The 25,591-nt window shown below is 42.9% G+C and overlaps 1 protein-coding gene across 1 annotated transcript; it reads left to right on the forward strand.

Annotated features, from left to right (window-relative positions):
* Positions 1–1,237: 1,237 nt before the first annotated feature.
* Positions 1,238–20,119, forward strand: cfap58 (cilia and flagella associated protein 58). Its single transcript, XM_046312315.1, has 18 exons — positions 1,238–1,408; positions 2,424–2,705; positions 2,957–3,105; positions 4,688–4,844; positions 5,199–5,393; positions 5,615–5,752; positions 6,616–6,775; positions 11,147–11,229; positions 11,593–11,784; positions 13,214–13,375; positions 13,504–13,650; positions 13,998–14,138; positions 14,637–14,860; positions 15,993–16,104; positions 16,282–16,386; positions 17,401–17,520; positions 17,776–17,909; positions 19,841–20,119. The coding sequence occupies exons 1-18, from the start codon at positions 1,403–1,405 to the stop codon at positions 19,959–19,961; spliced, it is 2,628 nt and encodes an 875-aa protein (XP_046168271.1). The 5' UTR covers positions 1,238–1,402; the 3' UTR covers positions 19,962–20,119.
* Positions 20,120–25,591: the final 5,472 nt, after the last annotated feature.

Genomic DNA, 25,591 nt, shown 5'->3' on the forward strand with positions numbered 1-25,591 from the left:
TACCTGTCACCCCATTTACATCATGACTGCAGGAATGCCCACAAGAGCTGTTGTCAGATAATTTAATGCTAATTTCTCTACCCTAATCTGCCTCCAACATTGTTTTAGAGAATTTGGCATTAAGCTCAACCGGCCTCACAACCAAAGACCACGTGTATGGCGTTGTGTGAGTGAGCAGTTTGCTGATGTCAACATTGTGAACAGAGTGCCCCATGGTGGCGGTGGGGTTATGGTATTGGCAGGCATAAGCTATGGACAACGAACACAATTGCATTTTACCGATGGCAATTTAAATGCACAGAGATATCGTGACGAGGCCCATTATCGTGCCATTCATCCGACCGCCATTACCTCATATTTCAGTATGATAATACACGGCACAATGTTGCAAGGATCTGTACACAATTCCTGGAAGCTGAAAATGTCTTAGTTCTTCTATGGCCTGCATACTCACCAGACATGTCACACATTGAACATGTCTGGGATGCTCTGGATTGACGCGTAGGACAACGTGTTCCAGTTCCCGCCAATATCCAGAAACTCTGCACAGCCATTGAAGAGGATTGGGACAACATTCCACAGGCCACAATCAACATCCTGATTTACTCTATGCAAAGGAGATGTGTTGCACTGCATGAGGCAAATGGTGGTCACACCAGATACTGACATTTTTATTTCTGATCCACATGGCTTCCTTTTTCTTTTAAGGTATATGTGACCAACAGTTGCATATTTGTATTCCCAGAAATCCATAGTTTAGGGCCTAATGAATTTATTTCAACTGACTGATTTCCTTATATGAACTGTAACTCAAGTGAAATCTTTGAAATTGGTGCATATTGTGTTTTTTAGTTCAGTATTGGTGCATTGACCGTGCTGTAGGAAGCGTACACCGTAGCCATGTTATTACAAGCTCGGTTCAGAATTGGGAAAATAAGACCTGAGCAATAATGTACACTTTTTTTCCCTTCATGAAGAGCCCAATCCGAGGTCTGTAACTTTGAATGCTCGAATGTCCGGCGAATATTGAATATCAAATAAACGTTTTACCACGGTAAAAAAAAACGTACATTTTTCTAAGCTACAATGAGTGCTTGTTCATAATACATAAAATTGGATAATACAAAGTGAAGTTAGTTGAAACGTATTAAAGTAATGTTGTCCCAGGGCAGGCTCAAGTCATCATCTTCATGCCACACCCGCGCGAACCCAGAGAACGGGCAGTCGTTGCCTGGTAACGGGACGCGTTTCCTTGGAGTGTATGAATGAACAACATGCAGAGAGCTAGCTTAGCTACTGGAGCTAGCCAGCTGTCAGTGTCCTAACAAATGAGTCGCAGACATTTGGAAATAACAATCTTGTGTATTATAACTCAGCGCTTTTGACTAACGGGACAGGAAACATGGAGGTAAGTTGTGCTGGTTCGTATAGCTAGCTAGATAGCTAACGCTACGTTTTGTTTTGCCAAAACAAAAGCAACAGTGCAACAGGTGCTAAATTACTGTACGTTAGCTAACTTTGTCTTCCGCTGGGTAGTATTCATTAGTGGACACCGCAGAAAAACGTTTAGCAAAGGATAACAAACACAAGGCTTTCTTGTTGGAAAGCTTCAGTCCGTTTTCTGGCGTCTAGTTGGTGACGAGTGAATAATCACCTACTGTATCGTGACTGTCTGTACACTGTGTGTGCAGAAAGCTCTCAATCCGATTCAAACTCCATTCACCCGCGGCAGCTCTGCAAGCGTTCGGCCTAATTTAAAAAACGTTCGTTGATCGCCAAATATGAAGTTTCGTGGAGCAACTATATTAATTTTAAGGCCGGTATGCACTTCCAAAAAAGGTCTACATAAAAAATTGACAAGCAATGCCTTTTCAGCACCTCAAATTACAGTACATACCGGTCATAACGAGTAAATTAAGATAATTGCTCAGCGAAACTCCATATTTGGTGATCAACGACGAAGGTATTTTGACATTAAAACGCATACAGAGCTGGCGAATGGGAGTTTGAATCAGCTTTCTGGGCGAGAGGTCTCTAACGCACAGATAGATAGATACTGGTTCGGTATTGCAGTATGTTAACGTTGCAGAATTGTCAAGATTTCTTCGTTAACTTTATTTTTCGTCCAATAATTTGTATTCATGTCACTGCATTTCTATAGTAGGCTTATAGTAACTAGTGACAGTTAAGAATCAATATATCTTTATTGTCACAATCAGGTCATGTGTAGTATAGTCAGGGCAAAAAACAAGATCAACCTTAACAGATACACATAAGATGAATCGAAAACAGATCAGTTACAGTAGTTATTGCAGGAGTGAAACCATACAGAGAACTTCATGTTTCAATTTCAGTGCCTTGCAATTAGCTTACTCTCTCAGATTTGACAAGTGTTTGATTGCAGTTTGTGTGTCCTTTCCCAGGATAAAGTTCAAAAGCCAGAAGCAGATGAGAACAGTTTTGAATCACTGGAGAAGGAGTTCCAGGAGGTTCTCGATGAGCTGGTGGGAGACAAGAGCCTGGACAAATTCCGGGTTGAATATGAGAAACTGACCAATGCCCTGAAGAAGTCCCACGAGAGTGAGAAGAGGCTGATGACAAAATGCAGGGAGCTGAATGCAGAGATAGTGTCCAATTCAGTAAAAGTTGCTACTGCACTGAAGTTGTCCCAGGAAGATCAAACAACTATAACTTCTCTGAAGAAGGTAGGCCTTTTATGGTGAAAACATGAGTAGCTGCAGAGATGTGTAATAGGCCTACAGCCTAAGGTTAGGACGATGGTTGTCATTAGTGTTGTTGCCAATAAGCTCTTTAGGGCTATTATGGAGTAAAATATTCACACTTCATTTTGAGCAGAATAGAGCAGTGTTTTAGAGTTGTGCTTTGTTTCAACATGTCCCAGATGTGTCATAGTAATATGGCCACACTGTACAATTGAACACTTTTTTTCTTTTAGGAAATAGAAAAGGCTTGGAAAATGGTTGATGCAGCCCACGATAAAGAGCTCAGAGCAAAAGAGACAATTCAAACATTGAAACATGAAATTTCAAATCTAACAAAACTTGTTGAACAAGGTGCTGGCTTGTCCGTGGGTCAAGAACATGGGTGAGTTGAGTTGCGCGCACTCACACTGTAAATTGTCCACTTCCTTTGAATTAACCAATTCACTAGAGATTATTGTCATACCTGAAGGCCTACATACAATGCTTAATTTGAGCCGAATCCTGCCGGAACAAGATCCTGCAGTTTTGGACTGCTTCGTTTTGGCACCTATTTGCCTGGATCCGGTACCTCTTGGCATGACAAAACATTTTGTCTATTTGCAATGTAAAAATAAAAATATCCTAGTTAGGCTATATCAAGTTGCCTCAACGTTAATTCTCCTGCCCCCTTAAAAACGTTATGGAAAAACTTAGATTTTCAGCCTGCACTTATTCTGAGAATTGATTCGGGTTGGGCTGGGTCCGGGTTTAAGTTTGTTTAACATTGTAGCCTATGTTTTGGGACCAACCCTTGTCCATTGCTGTGGTGAGAGAGAGAAGCATGCACCTGTGTCTCTCACAGAACTACATTGAGATTCTATTTTTGTGATCTCTCTGCTCTGATAGACATGTGTCTGTAACTCTCCATCTCGCCAGCATTGCACTTCATCATACAAATATAAATAGGCCCTATTATAAGTATTGTAATTGAAATACAAGTTCAGTATAATGACTCTAGGGGACAACACTATTTTACAAAGTATCTTGAGAGATAATGGCACGAGCGCATCGGCCATTACTGGTGAGTGCACATCCACTAGCCTATCTTCATCATTGGGTCGCTCAGTCATTTATACACCCAAATAAGGGCACTGCGTTCATCCACCTCTGGCCTGCTCGCCTCCCTACCAATGAGGAAGTACAGTTCCCGCTCAGCTCAGTCAAAACTGTTCGCTGCTCTGGCTCCCCAATGGTGGAACAAACTCCCTCACGACGCCAGGACAGCGGAGTCAATCACCACCTTCCGGAGACACCTGAAACCCCACCTCTTTAAGGAATACCTAGGATAGGATAAAGTAATCCTTCTCACCCCCCTTAAAATATTTAGATGCACTATTGTAAAGTGGTTGTTCCACTGGATGTCATAAGGTGAATGCACCAATTTGTAAGTCGCTCTGGATAAGAGCGTCTGCTAAATGACTTAAATGTAATGTAAATGTAATATATTGATCACAGTTTGTCAATGTCAGAGTAGCCTGTCATATCAGTAATTTCTGTGGTCCAAAAAAAAGTTATGTAAAATTATGTAGAATTGCATGAAATGCACTTATAAAAGGACATTTTTGTGTGCAAGAAACGCTTCTGCTCTAGGCTACTGGATGTGCTTCTATGGATGTGCAGGATTCTCTATTTACACATAGTCTCTGGTCTACTCGTAGAGAACAGACTACTCTGGAGAATATAGTGCTCGTTTGATAAAGGTCAATCAAAGCTGAATCAATATCTGTAAGATCACATAATGCCAAAAATAATAGCATAGTATAAAGTTACTGTAAGACAAAAAACACCACAGAACACGATATTTCCAGGGTGACAGGAAGGGGCGGTTACCTACGGATCCTCAGCCTACAAATGAAGCACTGCCTACATCTCTAGATAACGATAACATTAGAGGAGTTTTAACTGAAATCTAATTTGTTTTTTAGTGTAAATGATCTGCTGAAAATCAAAGAGGAACTAACCAAGGAAAGAGATGAACTGCTTACGGAAGTGGTGACACTGCGAAAGAATCTAACAAAGGCCACCGCCAGTCAACAAGAGATGGAGGTTCAAAAAGAAAAGGCGATGGAAACCATATCTCAGGTAATGCAGAAACTCAACATCACCATTTTAAAAAAATGTATGTGGTGCATTTGCTTTACCTTCACTTAACTGGCAGGTAAGGCATTAGTTATTAGGTAGGTATTATGGCCATACACGTGGTAGTTGTCTGGATCCTGACTCTGTAATTGTTTATAATTTCAGTCCTCATTCCCATTCGGTTGCAAATAAACCAGTAGGCTTTATTTGCTGTACAGTGTGTCCACAAGTCTTGGCACATCCAGCCCTAAATTAACTGGGGCCTTATTATATAGTAAGTCCACTCCAGTGCCTGCTTTCTGTCAAAATACTTGCTAGTAACACCATTGTTTTTATCCTATATTCTCTCCAACATAGCTCCAGCAAGACATTCAGGTCCGTCAGAACGAGTGCTCGCGGGAGACACGGCGGAAGGAGAAGCTGGAGAAGGAAGTGAAGCAGCTGCACACAGACCTGGACACCAAGCAGTCGGACATTAAAGTGCTGAACCTGCAGAGCCAGCGCAGCAAAGAGGAGCAGCAGAGGCTGGAGCAGCAGCTGCGGGAGCAGAAGGTGAGGCCGTGACCAGGGGTGATGTCCCACCCGCCCTCCCTGTCCACCGGTCCTCTCCCTTCCCCTCCATCCTCCAATCTTTTCACAGATGGGCTGGCGAGGGAACACCAACTTGAGAGATGGTGCCAGTCATACACACATGGAATACAACTTTTACATGTATGCTTTAGGGGGATTAGATTTAATGTGTGATTTGATTTGTGCCGTTTGTCCCTTCGCAGATTCTCAATGAGCGGGTCACAAAGGAGCTGGAGCAACTGCAAGTGAGAAACACCAAACTCCAGCAGGAGAATGAACAGAATGCCCTGAGTTTGGAGCAGCTCTCCCTCGACACACAGCAAAGGGCATCTGACCTTAAGGTAAAGTGTGTGTGTGTGTGTGTGTGTGTGTGTGTGTGTGTGTGTGTGTGTGTGTGTGTGTGTGTGTGTGTGTGTGTGTGTGTGTGTGTGTGTGTGTGTGTGTGTGTGTGTGTGTGTGTGTGTGTGTGTGTGTGTGTGTGTGTGTGTGTGTGTGTGTGTGTGTGTAGCTCCACATATGACAGAAACCAATAGAGAGCCCTCACAAAGTGCTGCCCTCTGTTGATCGAAACATAATTCCAGTAAAACCTTATATTAATCATGGGACACCATGGTTGTTTTTGGCTGTTTTTCGCACACCATTGCAAGGCAGCACATATGGGTCCATATTCACAAAGTGTGGCAAAGTAGGAGTGTAAGGATCGACGCTGGAGACGAGAAGCAGGTACAGGGAGTAAACATTTAATAAAACACGGACATGAAACAGAACAGGAACAGGGTCTGGACAGGGGCAAAAACAACGACATCAATGCTGACACAGGGAACAAACTGAGGAGCAGACAGATATCGAGAGGGGGTAATCAACAAAGCAATGGAGTCCAGGTGAGTCCAATATTGCATAATGATGGTGACAGGCGTGCGTAATGAAGGGCAGACTGGCGCTCGAGAGGGGGAGCGGGAGCAAGCGTGACAGTACTCCCCCTCTAGGGGCGGCACCCGGCGTACCACCTGGGTGAGCTTGACGGGCCGCCCGAGGCATAGGCGCTGGACAAGCTGGCTGAGGCGTGGGAGACATGAAAATTGGACAGGAGCCCTAATGTCAGCAACACAATAAATATCTATTCTCTCTCTGACCCCCCACCCCTCTCTCTTTCTCTCTCTCTTCTTATCTCTCTTCCTCCCTCCTTTTGTTTCCACCTCCTCAGATGAAGGAGGAGGAGGTGAATCAGATGCGTCAGGAGATTGCCAAACTAACAAAGATGAGAGAGGCCACTCAGCGGAAGTTCCGACAGACGGAGGATCAGAAGTTGGAAGTGGAGCAGCAGAGGGACATGCTGAAAAACCAGATCGCTGGCCTGGAGAGAGGCAAGGATACACACACACTATGCACACTCACAAAACAATAAATACACACTATATACACACTCACACAACACCACAAATGCACACATATACACACACCTTTACACTCATCATATGCTGCTGCTACTCTGTTCTTTAGTTTATTGTTATCTATCCTGATGCCTAGTCACTTACCCTGCCTTCATGTGCATATCTACCTCAAATACCTCATACCCCTGCACATACTGGTACTTCCTGTATATAGCTCCATTCTTGTGTATCTTATTCCTCTTGTGTTACTATTTTATATTTTTTATTTACTCTGCATCTTTGGGAAGGGCTCGTAAGCAAGCTTTTCACGTTAAAGTCTATACCTGTTATATTTGGCAAGTGACAAATAACATTTTATTTGATTTCAACATGCACACACACGCAGAACTAAACCAACACGGATACACGCCCACACAAATGCATGCCGGGATGCATTTGTAGGCGCCATCCCTGAATGATGGCACTGACAGAGATGGTCGCCTCGCTTGGCGTTCTTAGGAAACTATGCAGTATTTTGTGTTTTTTATGTATTATTTCTTACACTGTTACCCCAGGAAATCTTAAGTGTTATTACATATGGCCGGGACTATTGGATATAAGAACTATTGGATATAAGAGCAACGTCAACTTACCAACATTACGACCAGGAATACGACTTTCCTGAAGCGGATCCTCTGTTTGGACCACCACCCAGGACAATGGATCGGATCCCAGTAGGCAACCCAAGACAACGGCACTGCGGAAGGGGCAGACGGAGCGGTCTTCTGGTCAGGCTCCGTCGATGGGCACATCCTACACCGCTTCCGAGTATACTACTCGCCAATGTCAAGTCTCTTGACAACAAGGTAGACGAAATTCAAACAAGGGTTGCCTTCCAGAGAGACATCAGAGATTGTAACATTCTCTGTTTCACGGAAACATGGCTCACTCGGGATACCTTATCAGAGTCAGTACAGCCACCCGGTTTCTTCACGCATCGTGCTGACAGAAACAAACATCTTTCTGGTAAGAAGAAGGGTGGGGGTGTATGCCTTATGATTAATGAGTCGTGGTGTGATCATAACAACATACCGGAACTCAAGTCCTTTTTTTCAGCTGACCTAGAATTCCTTACAATCAAATGCGGACCGCATTATCTACCAAGATAATTCTCTTTGATTATAATCACAGCCGTGTATATCCCCCCCCAAGCAGACACCTCAACGGCCCTGAAAGAACCTCATTGGACTCTATGTAAACCGGAAACCACATATCCTAAGGCTGCAGTTATTGTAGCTGGGGATTTTAACAAGACTAATCTGAAAACAAGGCTCCCTAAATTTTATCAGCATATCGAATGCGCGACCTGGGCTGGAGAAATTCTGGATCATTGCTACTCTAACTTCCACGATGCATACAAAGCCCTCCAATCTGACCACAACTCCATTTTGTTGCTCCCAGCCTATAGACAAGAAACGCCTGTGCTCAGGTCTGTTCAATGCTGGTCGACCAATCTGATTCCACGATTGTGGACTGGGATATGTTCTGGATAGCCTTAGACAACAACATTGATGTATACGCTGATTCAGTGAGCAAGTTTATTAACAAGTGCATTGGTGATGTTGTACCCACGGTGACTATTAAAACCTTCCCCAACCCGAAACCATGGTTTGATGGCAGTATTTGCGCGAACCACTGCTTTTAATCATGGCAAGGCGACCGGAAACATGACCGACTACAAACAGTGTAGCTATTCCCTTCGCAAGGCAATCAAACAAGCTTTTAATCGTGGCAAGGCGACCGGAAACATGACCAAATACAATGTAGCTATTCCCTCCGCAAGGCAATCAAACAAGCTAAGTGTCAGTATAGAGACAAAGTAGAGTAGCAATTCAACGGTTCAGACACGAGACGTATGTGGCAGGGTCTACAGTCAATCACGGATTACAAAAAGAAAACCAGCCCCGTCGCGGACACCGACGCCTTGCTCCCAGACAAACTAAACAAATTCTTTGCTCGCTTTGAGGACAATACAGTGCCACTGACAAGGCCCGCTATCAAAACCAGCGGGCTCTCCTTCACTGCAGCCAACGTGAGTAAAACATTTAAACGTGTTAACCCTCGCAAGGCTGCCGGCCCATACGGCATCCCTGGCCGCGTCCTCAGAACATGCGCAGACCAGCTGGCTGGTGTGTTGATGGATATATTCAATTGATCCCTATCCCAGTCTGCTGTTTCCACATGCTTCAAGAGGGCCACCATTGTTTCTGTTCCCAAGAAAGCTAAGGTAACTGAGCTAAACAACTATTGCGCTGTAGCACTCACTTCCGTCATCATGAAGTGCTTTGAGAGACTAGTCAAGGATCATATCACCTCCACCCTACCTGACACCCTAGACCCACTCCAATTTGCTTACCTCCCAAATAGGTCCACAGACGACACAATCACAATCACACTGCACACTGCCCTAACCCATCTGGACACGAGGCATACCTATGTAGGCATACCTATGTAGCTGTTTATCGATTACAGCTCAGCATTTAACACGATAGTACCCTCCAAACTCATCATTAAGCTCGAGACCCTGGGTCTCGACCCCGCCCTGTGCAACTAGGTCCTGGACTTTCTGATGGGCCGCCCCCAGGTGGTGAGGGTAGGAAACATCTCCACCCTGCTGATCCTCAACACTGGGGCCCCACAAGGGTGCGTTCTCAGCCCTCTCCTGTTCTCCCTGTTCATCCATGACTGCGTGGCCATGCACGCCTCCAACTCAATCATCAAGTTTGCAGACGACACTACAGTGGTAGGCTTGATTACCAACAACGACGAGACGGACTACAGGGAGGAGGTGAGGGCCCTCGGAGTGTGGTGTCAGGAAAATAACCTCACACTCAACGTCAACAAAACAAAGGAGATGATCGTTGACTTCAGGAAACAGCAGAGCACTCCCCTATCCACATCGACAGGACAATAGTGGAGTTCCTCGGCGTACCCATCATGGACAAACTGAAATGGTCCACCCACACAGACAGAGTGGTGAAGAAGGCGCAACAGGAGAAGGCGCAACCTCAGGAGGCTGAAGAAATTTGGCTTGTCACCAAAAACACTCACAAACCTTTAGAGATGCACAATCGAGAGCATCCTGTCGGGCTGTATCACCGCCTGGTACGGCAACTGCTCCGCCCACAACCGCAAGGCTTTCCAGAGGGTAGTGAGGTCTGCACAACGCATCACCGGGGGCAAACTACCTGCCCTCCAGGACACCTACACCACCCGATGTCACAGGAAGGCCAAAAAGATCATCAAGGACAACAACCACCTGAGCCACTGCCTGTTCACCCCACTATCATCCAGAAGGCGAGGTCAATACAGGTGCATCAAAGCTGGGACCGAGAGACTGAAAAACAGCTTCTATCTAAAGGCCATCAGACTGTTAAACAGCCATCACTAACATTGAGTGGCTGGTGCCATCATACTGACTCAAATCTCTAGCCACTTTAATAATTAAAAAATAGATGTAATACATGTATCACTAGTCACTTTAAACAATGCCACTTTATATAATGTTTACATGCCATACATTTACTCATCTCATATGTATATACTGTACTCTATACCGTCTACTGCATCTTGCCTTTGCCGTTCGGCCATCGCTCATCCATATATTTATATGTACATTTTCTTATTCATTCCTTTACACTTGTGTGTATAAGGTAGTTGTTGTGAAATTTTTAGATTTGTTGTTAGATATTACTGCACGGTCGGAACTAGAAGCACAAGCATTTCGCTACACTCGCATTAACATCTGCTAACCATGTGTTATGTGACCAAAACATTTGATTTGATTTGGAGACACACAAATATCTGGGTTTACTTTTTACCCCTTTTTCTCCCCAATTTCGTGATATCCAATTGGTAGTTACAGTTTTACCCCATTGCTGCAACTCACATACGGACTCGGAGAGGCGAAGGTCGAGAGTCTTGCGTCCTCCGAAACATGACCCCGCCAAGCCGCACTGCTTCTTGACACACTGCCCGCTTAATCTGGAAGCCAGCTGCACCAATGTGTTGGAGGAAACACCGTACAGCTGGGTCACCCGGTCACGGCCTGCTGTGACATATCCCGGGATTGAACCCGGATCTGTAGTGACGCTTCTAGCCCTGCGATGCAGTTCCTTAGACCGCTGCTCCACTCGGGAGGCCAAATGCACTCTTTTTGACAGGAAGATGACATGTTTTTTTACCTTTTAGTAACTCTGAAAATATTAAATGTGGTGGGGTTTGTGTGCAAGGTACATCAATTATGTATACAGAATTTCTGTCATTCTCTCTCACTCAAAAACATGAACCATGTGTTGTGAACAGAAATGGAGTCCTCCAAAAAGCAGATGGAGATTGACAAGAAAGGCATTGACGAACTGGTGCGGGAAAGAGACATCCTGAACAAGGTATGTGGAGAATAATATAATTTAGCAGACACTTTTATTTGAAGCAACTTGCAGAACTGTCAACATTGACAGTGACAAACATCCAGTGTGTACCCCATGCAGAAATCAAACCGACAACCCCGGCATTGCCAGCACCTACTACTTACTACATGACATTATGTGCATATGTTGCAGGTCTTGTTTAGCATGATTTGTTTCATTAGACAGATTAATGTGACAAATGTGCACCAAACACACTCTCATCTGCTCATAACCCATTGTTAAAGTGTGTCTGTGTTCGTTTGTGCGTGTACATTTGTGTGTGTGTGTGTGTGTTTGTTTTGTGCGTGTTTGCATGCGTGTGTGTGTGTGTGTACATTGTAGAACATGATCAAGGCAGCTAATGCCACGGAGAAGCAGCTGAATGTAGTGAAGCTCCATGAGCAGTCCAAGAAGAACCTGGACCAGGAGATCATGAACTACCGCGACGAGGCCCAGAAGCAGCGCAAGATCATCTACCAGCTGGAGAAGGAGCGTGACCGCTATATCAACGAGGCCAGCGACCTCACACACAAGGTGCACTAAGATAGCTCAGGGATGACTGGAGAGACCAGGGGCCTCATTTATAAACGCTGCGTACGTACAAAATATTATATTTTGCATGTAAAACATAACATGCACCCGTTTTCAGTGCATTTCTAAAAACGGAACTTGCCTGGAGAATGTGCTTACCTCCACGCAAAGTTCAGACCATGCAAAGCACAACTTCTTGCCTCTTATAGTAATTATTGCATTGCAAGCAGGCAAGTAAGTACTTTGTGCAAATGAGGAATGGTGAGGTTGACACGTTGTTCATAAAACAACAACAACAGAAAAACTGAATGACAAAACAAATGCAGCTTTTTGTCGTTACTAAGAAGAGCGAACATCTATTTACTTTACATTTGCAATCTAATTGATAAATAGGAATTATTGAACCTTTATTTAGGCAGGGTAGTTCCATTGAGACCAAGGACTCTTTTACAAGGATGCCCTGCATGACAAGACCAAGCAGTTAAAAGCCGTTTTACTTAAATCTGTGGTGACAAAAGGAGTTTCAAGATTTAGCCATCCCTTTGACTGGATATGGTATCTCGTACATCTATTAGTAACCACAAAGACAGTACAGTATAAAGATGGGCAGAAACTGCTTTTCCAATAGAAATCCCCAAAGATGAAAACATTGTGGTAACACTTCCAAAACATTTGATAAAATGTGCCATTGCTTGTTTTTGGTGAAACTGTTCTGGCTTAATTTCAGTATACCTCCAAATTATACAGAAAATAGGGTGTTATTAATCACCATAAAAGGTGAAAGTTTTCCTGGCGAATAAATAATGCTCATTCACATGCACACAGTTTTAGGACGGGGCTGATTTTATAGTGAGAAACATGCGTATGTATGGTGTACGCCAAGTTTATGAATCTCAAATGTTTTTTATAAGTAATGGGTTTTCAGAAATGGGTTACGTAGATATTTAGTGTGAGAATTATACAATGCTTATCAATGAGGTGCCCAGAGTGCTGGCAGGTCTTATTCGTTGTGATCTAAAGGGCATAGCTGATCCTAAATCCTCGTTGGATACATAACAGCCCCAGGGATTTAGGCTCAGTTACATACTGTACCAGTAATGTAGCACTAGCATTAATGTTGATGAAGCAGAGAAAATGGGAGGGAACTCCATTTGAACATTGCAGTTTATCAATTAGGATTTCAACACAGAAGACGAGATAATGTGATATGCGACGTGTGTTGCAACAGACTAAACATCGTTACATGTGGAGAAAATTTGAACATTACAGTTTATCATTTAGGACTACAACAAGCCGGTATTGTGTCTAGGTTGTCTTTTATAAACACCAAGCTATCAGCTTCTGGTTACGTAAGCCCAAGTCTTATATTAAGTCCCAAACTAAACCCCCTCTTGGGATGATTTTTTGTTCTCTCTGTTCTTTTCTTCCACAGGTGCTCCAACACATGGAGGACATTAAAATGAGGGAGATGCAGATCTTTGAGTACAAGAAGAAGATTGCAGAGGCAGAGACCAAGCTCAAACAGCAGCAGAACCTCTACGAGGCGGTCCGATCTGATCGGAACCTCTACAGCAAGAACCTCATCGAAGCCCAGGTTGGATTTACATAGGAGTAGTCAGTCTTGTGGACAGGCAGGCAGGTGATTGTCCGGTCTGTCGATCGGTCAATCCTTTGCTCGCTCGCTCACCCACTCACTCATTCACTCTCCGACCTCTCTTTCAGGATGAGATCACAGAGATGAAGAGGAAACTGAAGATCATGAACCATCAGATTGACCAGCTAAGGGAGGAGATCAACAGCAAAGAGTCTGCACTGGTCAAGGAGCACCTGGAGTTCCAGCGAGTGGAGAAAGAGAAGGAGGCTCTGAAGGTAATTTACTATGCCGTGCTCACTGTGTGAGTGGCTAAAGTAACTACTGTGCAAATGTACTTTTTTCGCATTTTGATTTACTCAAATATTAACACCAACCTGCTTTAGCTCTTTCAATCACACCAGGGTGACACCCTCACCACCAGGGTGACACCCTCACCACCAGGACGACACCCATCCTGCCTTCTTGAAGCAAATGCTGCATTCCAAATGGCACCTAATTCCCTTTATAGTGCACAACTTTTGACCAAGGCCCAAAATGTTTTCTTTTTCTTTACCCGTCATTTACCTCATTTTCAAATTCAAATTTTAAGTATAGGCCGTCTGTCTTTCCATTCCTCCCATAGGCCGAGCTCCAGAAGATGAAGCAGCAGGCTCAGGAGACGAAGCAGTTTATCGACAACCAGGAGACCGAGGAGAGAAAGCTGCTCAAGATCATATCTGACGCTGATGCTGAGCGGCTCAGACAGAAGAAAGAATTGGATCAGGTAAGGGACAGAGAGAGGGGTGGAAAGGTGGCTACCTGCTTTCACTGAGAACTCACTGCCCATTCCAAGAGACAAATAGTACTGTCATAGCGATAAAATAGTGCTGATTTGAATAAAGGGGCAGGCCCTTCCCGTAGAGGCCTGGGATGGAGAGAGATGTTTTCATCAGCCAGCAGATCTGTCATGCCTTTGTGGTCACGCATCACATGGGTCAAAAAACATTGTGTTGATGTGGCTGCAGAATGTGACAGAGGTGCAGCTTTTCATTTCTTCCTAATGAGGTTTGTCTTTGAATGTATGAGACCAAGTAAAACATTCTGTAAATGTGACTTTCTAGGAAATAGCACTATCCATTTAGTGTCCATTAAATAATCAAACACGTTATCACAAAGGGCCAATATCACAAATATGTTTTATTTCTAAATGTATTTTTATAGTCTTTGATCAAAGTAACCTGGGATTTTTGTTGTTTGCTCTTTTGCCATCACCGTCTTGTAGGTGATCAGCGAGCGAGATATCCTGGGCACTCAGCTGGTGCGACGAAACGATGAGCTTGCCCTACTCTACGAGAAGATCAAGATCCAGCAGTCCATGCTGAACAAGGGAGAGATCCAGTACAACCAGAGGGTGGAGGACATTCGCCTCCTCAAGATGGAGATCAAGAAACTCAGACGGGAGAAGGGCATCCTGGCCAAGACTGTGGCTAATGTGGAAGACTTAAGGTGAGATTGAAAGAGGAAGAGGGAGAGGGAGTAATAGAAACACAGAGGTAGAGAGTGAGAGAGTGCAAGACAGTAAGAAAGTGAGGGGGCGAGACAGAGGTGGGAGACGCTGATATAGACGGGGCACAGGGGGGACATACGGAAACAGAGAAAGATTGAGACAAATTTCAGTTGGACTCCGAAGAAAGCTCAAGCTAGATTTATTCAACCATTTGATGATACAAGCACATATATTTCTAACCTACTAGGTGGGGTCAATTCCTTGCACATCTACATAGCCAATGCATCTACGTTGCTAGGCAGGATCTAACCTGGTTCCTCTCAACTGGTATAGTCATGGCCTTGCCTGATGCTAGAACCTTTGTAGGTGTGGAAGTGAATGTGTGTGAGATAGGACTGTTGTAGGATGTTTGTTGGGGTGGGCCCCTCTGGCCCCCCTCCAAGAGGTTTCTTCTCACTTCTTCTGTTGACTTGGACCTCAAGTCAAATGCCTCGCTCCTCCTTGGTTCCGCAGCTGGCCTGCTTTATCAAAGATTAACTGTTGCCCTTCGTCTCCCTCATTAACTTTCCATACACGTTCCTTATTCACCTTTCAATGACACAGAACATAAACAGTTATCATACATGTTATATAATCAATAAGTTATTATATAGTGACAGGAATAAGTATATTTCTTATTAGAACCCAACACCGTTCGAAGAGCACAGCACACTAAACTCCTAATCAATGTCTGTAATTTATGCTAAATTGTTAATAACTTTTCTTTTGACATTATTTCACTATGTAAATTGTTTTTGTGGTACAAAAGTGCACAGATCTGTGCAGCAGGAATATTTCTGCATTGCTCAGTTTACATTGCTGTCTTATTCATCGGCATTAATTTGCTTTATTGTGAACCTGTTGATATCTGCAGCCCACAAAAGGTTACCATAGTGGCATTTGCTGGACATCTGCCATGAACAAAACATTGAATTGATACAGGCTTGCCAATGTTTTTACATCCTTAATGATTAATGAAAAAATGGAATTGAAGTCTGTTTTCAATCTATGCCCCACTTGAATTTGTTGTCATAAAATATGTGATGAGGAAATGCCATGACATTTGATGCCCTTTTTGGGGTTTTGTGACAGACGTGAGGTTTACCACATGCAGAAGGAGCTGCTCAAAGAGAGGACAAGGTGCAGAGCCTTGGAGGAGGAGCTGGAGAATCCTATGAATGTACATCGTTGGAGAAGGCTGGAGGTGTGTGTGTGTGATTGTGTGTGTGTGTGTGCATATCTTGTGAGTGCTTGGGCTCAAAAACATTTAGACCTGTTTGAGTACATTAACTTCTTAATGCTTCGGCCTAGCTTCTGGGAGACATAGCCAGAGAACCTATTTAGGGTTATACATTAATGCCTCTTATTTGACTTTCTTCAGGCCAGCGACCCAAGCACCTATGAGTTGATCCAGAAGATTCACTCTTTACAGAGGCGTCTGATAACCAAGAGCGAGGAGGTGGTGGAGAAAGAGCTTTTATTACAGGTAAAATCCAGATAAATCTGTCTTATCCTGTTGGCTACCCAAACACCAGGTGCTCCCACAGGGAGTAGGTTGGGTCACTGCAGAAATCAATGGAAGCCTGGGAGAATTGTTTCACTACTTCTTAATCATAACTTTCAGAAATTAGCATGGACTGCATACACTGAGTATGCCAAACATTAGGAACACCTTCCTAATAATGAGTTGCAAGTTGCAACCCCCCCTTTTGCCCTCAGAACAGCCTCAATTCGTCGGGACATGGACTGTTGAGTGAAAAACCCAGCAGTGTTGCAGTTCTTGACAAAAACCAGTGTGCCTGGCACCTACTACCATACCCCGTTCAAAGGCACTTAAACCTTTTGTCTTGCCCATTCACCTTCTGAATGGCACACATGCACAATCCATATCTCAATTGTTTCGAAGCTTAAAAATCCTTCTTTTAAAACCCTTTCCTGCAGTCAAATGACCTAGTGGCCTTATTTTTCATAATTTCTAAATTAATAAACATAATTTATTTTTTTACGCTGAAAATCTGGTGTTTCTATATCAAACCGTTTTGATATATTTCAGTCCTCTGTGATATATAAAGTGTAATATTAGAAAGCAATCTAAAAATGAAGTACATTTCAACTCTATATGTGACATGGTATACAGGTGTCTTATTTTTTGTAAGGCTATAAACACTATGTTTATGGCTCACCATGTGTGTGAGGTGTATACTTTTATTTCAAAGTAGATTTCTTTAAGACTGCCAAGAGACACTGATTTAGCCCACTGCAGTAAAATGTTAACCTGTCTCCTCTCCTTCATCTACACTGATTGAAATGGATTTAAGTGACATTTTTATATACGTTTTTATATACTCGGTGTAGATACAGTATGCAAATATGTAAATAATGGGTGGGCCGGGAGCTGGTAAGGAGGCGCCCAGTGGGATGTGTGCACGTTTTTAAAGAGCCCATCCCTGACTGAATGTTTGGCTGCCTAACGTCCCCTCTCTTCCACTTAAATGCTCAGGAAAAGGAGAAGCTGTACGTGGAGCTGAAGCACATTCTGTCCCGGCAGCCTGGACCGGAGGCAGCCGAGCAGCTTCAAATCTACCAGCAGACACTGAGGCAGAAGACAAAACAGCTCAAGGTCCTCTGTGCCTTTCATCTTATTTTTGTACATCCCTCGTCGGTCTGTCTGCCTCTCTCCCTCTCTACTTCCGAGCAGCTCTGACCACTGGCAGAGAAATGGCCACTTCAGATACAGCAGGACCATGTACAGGCTTGCGAGCCAAGCTCTCAGGCCCAGAGTAACTTTTTCCCTGCTATGTCATTTTCAGTTTAGTCCTATGCTGCTGCTTGAAGTTGATTTATGTTAGATGTCCTTTTAATCCCCCACATCCAGGCATTGTCATCAGAGCTGAACATGTATGAGTCCCAGACACAGGAGTACAAGTATGAGATTGAGAGACTGGCCCATGAGCTGCAGAACATCAAGAAGAAGTACCTCAATCAGAAACGCAAAGAACAGCAGTGCAGGTAAAGATTATCCTGGTATAGTACTTACCAACCACGTGAATCACACTTGAGCTCATTCTGGGGTTTCTGATCTAAACTGATTGAACTGTTCAAGTAGGGCTGGGCGATATATCAAATTAATTTGAGTGTATATTTCTGTGCGATATTCCAAATGCCTGTATCGCAAGAATCAAGGTTTTGTTATTTTTCTTTTTTATAATTGTTTATGTCCGCTTGTTCATCTGTACAAACAATAGTACACAAGTATAAACACCATGGGACCACGCAGCCGTCATACTGCTCAGGAAGGAGACGCCTTCTGTCTCCTAGAGATGAACGTACTTTGGTGCGAAAAATGCAAATCAATCCCAGAACAACAGCAAATGACCCTGTGAAGATGCTGGAGGAAATGTGTACAAAGTATCTATATCCACAGTAAAATGAGTCCAATGTCGACATAACCTGAAAGGCCGCTCAACAAGGAAGAAGCTACTGCTCCAAAACCGCCATAATAAACCCAGACTACGGTTTGCAACTGCACATGGGGACAAAGATCGTGCTTTTTGGAGAAATGTCCTCTGGTCTGATGAAATAAAAATATAACTGTTTAGCCATGACAACCATCGTTATGTTTGGAGGAAAAAGGGGGAGGCTTGCAAGCCGATGAACACCATCCCAACCGTGAAGCACGGGGGTGACAACATCATGTTGTGGGGGTGCTTTGCTGCAGGTGGGACTGGTGCACTTAACAAAATAGATGGCAACATGAAGTAGGAAAATTGTGGATATATTGAAGCAACATCTCAAGACATCAGTCAGGAAGTTAAAGCTTGGTCGCAAATGGGTCTTCCAAATGGACAATGACCCCAAGCATACTTCCAAAGTTGTGGCAAAATGGCTTAAGGACAACAAAGTCAAGCTATTGGAGTGGCCATCACAAAGCCCTGACCTCAATCTCATAGAAAAATGGTGGGTAAAACTGAAAAAGCGTGAGAGCAAAGATGCCTACAAACCTGACTCAGTTACACCAGCTCTGTTAGGAGGAATGGGCCAAAATTCACCCAACTTATTGTGGGAAGCTTGTGGAAGGCTACCTGAGACGTTTGACCTAAGGTAACCAATTTAAAGGTGATGCTACCAAATACATATTGAGTGTATGTAAACTTCTGACCCACTGGGAATGTGATGAAAGACATAAAAGCTTAAATAAATCATTCTCTCTTACTATTATTCTGACATTTTACATTCTTATGAAACAAGTGGTGATCCTAACTGCCCTAAAACAGGTAATTTGTATTAGGATTAATTGTCAGGAATTGTGAGAAACTGAGTTTAAATGTATTTGTCTAAGGTGTATGTAAACTTCTGACTTCAACTGTATAATTTAAGGTACAGTATGTCTGAAGCCATCATGATACGTGATACGGCCTAAAAATCATATCTACATTTAAAAAAATCTGCAATTAATAATGGGCAATTCTGTGTTTTGTGGTTGAAAAACACGTTTTAATGACCCCAACCTAAGTGTATGTAAGCTTCCGACTTCAACTGTTTTTAGTATAGTTTTATCTGAAAAAATATAACTTTTTAAATGTTTTACAATTTTTATTTTTATGAAATTCACTGAGGAGGATAGTCCTCCCATTCCTCCTCTGAGGAGACTCAACTGCTCAAATCAAAAAAGCTGGGAGGACGACCAGAGAATCAATTAACTAGAGCTTAGGGCGAACTTACCGTGTGTGTGTGTGTGTGTGTGTGTGTGTGTGTGTGTGTGTGTGTGTGTGTGTGTGTGTGTGTGTGTGTGTGTGTGTGTGTGTGTGTGTGTGTGTGTGTGTGTGTGTGTGTGTGTGTGTGTGTGTGTGTGTGTGTGTGTGTGTTGACGGAGCAAATCTTAAATGCGTCTGCATGTGTCTGTGTGACAGATTTTCTGGAACTCTCTTGTGTGTCCGCAGGGAGAAAGAGAGGAGCCTGGCCCAGGTGGGACAGTCGGTGATCCTGCCCCAGCGCAGCGATGGTCCATGCTTCACCGGTGGAGGCTTCAGTCTTAAACAGCCTGGCAAAATCACCACCTAGAGGGAGAGACAAGAAGCTCCCTCCAGCCTTACAATGTCTTGACACACTGCCTCTTATTACCACTCATAGGACACTCATCGTTGTCGATACTGTTTTTAAGAGCTCTTATAAAGGACAAAATCAATATTACCAGAGTTGGGCTGTGATTTTATTCAATAAAATTCTGGTCAATTCTGACAAACTGTATACTATTTAGTCAAAACCCCACAACCCAGATAACCCCTGGTCGAAAAGTGAATTATACAGTCTTTTGAGCAATGTTATTTTTAAAAGTTTTTAGTTTGTTTTGTTTTATGACAGCAAGTGTTTATCAGCAGCACAGTGTTCCAAGTTTTTATTTTTGTCAAAATCCGTGTGAAGGCTGATTTGGTTGATACTGAAATCCAAGCGACCATGATTCTCCGATCCCAAGAACTGAGTTACTAACACCCATTTGACTTGATAGGCACGTGCAAGCTGCACTTCATACTGCTTCATCCTTCATCCATTAATCCTTTCCATCTAGAGCACGTTTCTTCATCAGGGGTCGGAACCAAAATTCTTTTCTAATCGTTTTGTTCTGAAAAGAACTACAGTACAGTCAAGTTTGGACACACCTACTTTTTCAAGGGTTTTCTTTATTTGTACTATTTTCTACATTATTGAATAATAGTGAAAACATCAAAGCTATGAAATAACACATGGAATCATGTAGTAACCAAAGAAATGTTAAATCTAAATATATTTTATATTTGAGATTCTTCAAGTAGCCACCCTTTGCCTTGATGACAGCTTTGCACACTATTGGCATCCTATCAACCAGCTTCATGAGGTAGTCACCTGGAATGCATTTCAATTAAGGTGTGCCTTGTTAAAAGTTCATTTGTGGAATTTCATTCCTTCTTAATGCGTTTAAGCCAATCAGTTGTGTTGTGACAAGGTATACAGAAGATAGCCCTATTTGGTGAAAGACCAAGTCCATAGTAGGGCAAGAACAGCTCAAATAAGAAAAGAGAAATGACAGTCCCTCATTAAGACATGAAGGTCAGTCAATCTAAAGGAATTTCAAGAGCATTTCTTCAAGTGTAGTCGCAAAAACCATCAAGCGCTATGATGAAACTAGCTCTAATGAGGACCACCACAGGAAAGGAAGACCCAGAGACATCTGATTAAGGGGATAAATTCATTAGAGTTACAGTACCAGCCTCAGATTGCAGCCCAGATAAATGTTCCACAGAGTTAAAGTAACAGACACATCTCAACATCAACTGTTCAGAGGAGACTGCGTGAATCAGGCCTTCATGGTCAATTTGCTGCAAAGAAACCACTACTAGAGGACACAAATAATAAGAACAGACTTGCTTGGGCCAAGAAACACAATGGACATTAGCCGGTGAAAATCTGTCAAAATTTGAGATTTTTGGTTTCAACCGCCGTGTCTATGTCAGATGCAGAGTAGGTGAACGGATTATCTCCGCATGTGTTGTTCGCACTGTGAAGCATGGAGGAGGAGGTGTGGGGGTGCTTTTTTAGTGACACTGTCTGTGATGTATTTAGAACTTAAGGCAGACTTAACCAACATGGCTACCACAGCACTCTCAAATGTATGAGAGAGCTTCCTACTGCCTGAGCTATGTTGTTGATGTAAATTGAGAAGGCCGTGGGGCCTAGGATCGAGCCTTGGGTACTCCCTTGTTGACAGGCAGTGGCTGAGACAGCAGATTTTCTGACTTTATACACTGCACTCCTTGAGAGAGGTAGTTAGCAAACCAGGCCAAAGCCCCTCAGAGACACCAATACTCCTTAGCCGGCCCACAAGAATGGAATGGTCTATCATACCCAGGTCAATAAAAATAGCAGCAAAACATTGCTTAGAATCAAGGGCAATGGTGACAATATTAAGGACCATTAAGGTTGCAGTGACATGTCCATAACCTGAGCGGAAACCAGATTGCATACCAGAGAGAATACTATAGACATCAAGAAAGCCAGTCAGTTGATTATTGACAAGTTTTTCCAACACTTTTGATAAACAGGGCAAAATAGAAATAGGCCTATAACAGTTAGGATCAGCTTGATCTCCCCATTTAAATAAAGGAAGAACCGTGACTGCCTTCCAAGCAGTGGGAACCTCCCCAGAAAAGAGAGACTGAGATAGGCTTGACGATGATAGGGGCAGCAACCTTAAAGATAAAAGGGTCTAAACCATCTGACCCAGATGTTTTTTGGGGGTTAGGTTTCAGGAGCTCCTTTAGCACCTCGGACTCAGTGACTGCCTACAGGGAGAAACTTTGTAGCGGGGCAGGGGAAAAAGAGGGAGAAGCATCGGGGATAGTCGCATTAGAAGGGGTGGGAGATGAGGAAATGTTGGATGGGCAAGGAGGCATGGCTGAGTCAAATAAGAATCCTGATTTAATGAAGTGGTGATTAAAGAGCTCAGCCATGTGCTTCTTGTCAGTAACAACAACATCATCAACATTAAGGGACATGGGCAGCTGTGAGAAGGAGTGTTTATTCTCCAGGTCTTTAACCGTTTTCCATAACTTCTTGGAGTTAGACCCACAGAGAGAGAACTGCTCCTTAAAGTAACTAACTTTAGCCTTCCAGATAGCTTGAGTGCACTTATTTCTTATTTGCCTGAACGAGAGCCAGTCAGCCTGAGTATGCATGTGCCGAGCCTTTTGCCAAATGCAATTCTTGAAGTGGAGTAACTCTGCAAAATCACGGTCGAACCAGGGGCTGAACCTGTTTTTAATTCTCTTTTTCTTTATGGGGGCGTGGTCGTTAACAATACCACTGAAAATATCAAAAAAGAAGGTCCAAGCGTCTTCGACAGAGTGGATAAAGCTGATTCTATACCATTTTACAGAGGCCAGTTCATGAAGGAAGGCTGGCTCATTAAAGGTTTTTAGCAAGCGTCTGTGACAAATCAGGACAGGGCGTTTCACTGAGCAGCCATTACGAACACAGGCTGTAAAACAGTGATCGCTAAGGTCATTACAGAAAACACCAGACTGATACCTATCAGGATTATTTGTGAGGATAACCTTTTCTGGGTGTTTGGAGTCATACCTTGTGGGATTGGTAATAATCTGAAAAAGATTTATGGGAGTCCCATTACTTTCGGACTTGGTCAAGTGGTTTAAGCATGTCCCATATTAGGCCACCGAGCAGGACAAATTTACTTAGTGCAAGGGGCCAGGATAGAGCTTAGGGCAGGTAGGGTACAGACTGGTGCTGATGGAGGACGATAGCACCCAGCAACAGTCAACAAAGAGCTATTTGAAAGTTGAATGCTTAAAACCAGCAAATCAAATTGTTTGGGGACAGACTTGGTGAAGACAACCGAGCACTGTAGGTGATTTTTGGTAAATATTGCCACTCCCCCACCTTTGGAAGATCTGTCTTGCCGAACAAGGTTATAGCCAGAAAGGTTAACATCAGCATTCAACACACTCTTCCTTATCCACGTCTCAGTCATTTAAAAAAAATGCTTTTTTTTAACCTTTATTTAACCAGGAAAAGCCCATTGAGACCTAAAGGGAGACCTGGCCAAGAATGCAGCAACTATTAGTACATTACAGAATTAAAACATACAACAATACAATACAACAACATGATCCAGCCAAAAAAAGCATTTAGACTCCTCGGTAACAGAGTCTCCCATCAATATTTTAAATTCATTCAGTGCCACTAACATATCTAGATGAAGCATGGATTGTAGATTATTCCATGCATATGGTACACAAGAAGAGAAGGCAGTCTTGCCTAATACTGTGAATGTCCTGGGGATTTTAATAAGTAGCAACCACCTAGCAGACGGGTATGGTAACTGCTGGTGGTGAAGGAGACCAGACTACAGAGGTAAACAGGGCATTTACCCAAAAGGGCTTTGTAGATGAACACATACAAATGTATCTTTCTACGCATATAAAGTGAGGTCCAACCCACCATTTGGTACAATGTGCAATGGTGGTTGAGTGACTTGGCATTTGTAATAAAGCGCGAGCATGCATGATCAACAGAGTCCAGTCTCTGTAAGAAGGAGGAGGCTGCATATGCATATACAACAAGTCACCATAATAAATTACAGAGAGAAAGGTGGCCTGAACAAGCTTCTTTCTAGCCATAAGCGGGAAGCAAGCCTTATTACGAAAATAAAAACCCAATTTCAATTTAAGCTTTGTCACAAGATTATCCACATGAACTTTGAATAACAACTTGTCATCCAACCAAATACCTAGGTATTTGTAGGATGACACTTTTCAATGGATACGCCACCAGATGTGACAATTTTAACATTCTTTGGCAGAGTTCTAGCTCTGGTAAAGGTCATTAATTTAGTATTTTGTATATTCAAGACCAGTTTGAGACCATAAAGGGGGGCCTGCAGTGACTGAACAGCAGTCTGGAGCTCTTCAACAGCCTGAACCAGAGAAGGAGCACATGAAATAGAACTGTATCATCTGCATATAGATTTAACTTTGCTAGTTACATCCCGTTTCCAAAATCATTAATAAAAATTGAGAACAACACAGGAGCTAAAATTGAACCTTGGGGCACACCTCTATTAATCTCAAGAAAGCTAGACTTATGATTGTCAGTATATACACATTGTGTTCTGTCAGAAAGATAGTTCCTAAACCAATTTACTGCCCCTTCACTGAGACCAATGTTTCTGAGTCTAGCTAGTAACAATTCATGGTCAACTGAATCAAAGGCCTTTGATAAATCCACAAACAGAGTAGCACAATGTTGCTTTTTATCAAGTCAATTAATGATGTCGTTTGCCACTGCCATAGCTGCAGTTGTGGTGCTGTGCCCCGATCTAAAGCCAGACTGCTTCAGTGTTTTTAGATATTTTTGTCAGATGTTACTATGGAATACTGAAGTATAATTACAAGCATTTCATAAGTGTCAAAGGCTTTAATTTACAATTACATGAAGTTGATGCAAAGAGTCAATATTTGCAATGTTGACCCTTCTTTTTCAAGACCTCTGCAATCCGCCCTGGCATTCTGTCAATTAACTTTTGGGCCACATCCTGACTGATGGCAGCCCATTCTTGCATAATCAATGCTTGGAGTTTGTCAGAATTTGTGGGGTTTTGTTTGTCCACCCGCCTCTTGAGGATTGACCACAAGTTCATGTTGACTTGTTTTAAGGACATTACATCAAAGTTGGATCAGCCTGTAGTGTGGTTTTCCACTTTAATTTTGAGTGTGACTCCAAATCCAGACCTCAATGGGTTGATACATTTGATTTCCATTGATCATTTTTGTGTGATTTTGTTGTCAGCACATTCAACTATGTAAAGAAACAAGTATTTAATAAGAATATTCCGTTCATTCAGATCTAGGATGTGTTATTTTAGTGTTCCCTTTATTTTTTTGAGCAGTGTATATAGCTCCAACTGTTTATAACTATCAAGTCAATGTTATCTCATTTGTCAGTATTCTCAAGATGAATTCTTTTTAAAAATAATTCACATTTGTACACCAACATTTTAGTTAGGGCAAGCACACAGAAAAAGGCTATTTGATTTTGCACTTCACTTGGACATTAGCACACCTAAAGACCTTTCTCAGACAAGTGTAGGTCAGGAAATTATTTCAGGTGCAGAGAGCGTTTCATTCAGGCATTACAATATT

This window comes from Oncorhynchus gorbuscha, linkage group LG18, assembly GCF_021184085.1.
Source record: "Oncorhynchus gorbuscha isolate QuinsamMale2020 ecotype Even-year linkage group LG18, OgorEven_v1.0, whole genome shotgun sequence".
Lineage (NCBI taxonomy): Eukaryota > Metazoa > Chordata > Actinopteri > Salmoniformes > Salmonidae > Oncorhynchus > Oncorhynchus gorbuscha.

Coding starts and splice junctions, on each gene's coding strand:
- cfap58 (XM_046312315.1), top strand. Junction 5,753..6,615: donor AAAGGGCATCTGACCTTAAG/GTAAAGTGTGTG, acceptor CCACCTCCTCAG/ATGAAGGAGGAGGAGGTGAA. Junction 14,139..14,636: donor AGAAGAAAGAATTGGATCAG/GTAAGGGACAGA, acceptor ACCGTCTTGTAG/GTGATCAGCGAGCGAGATAT.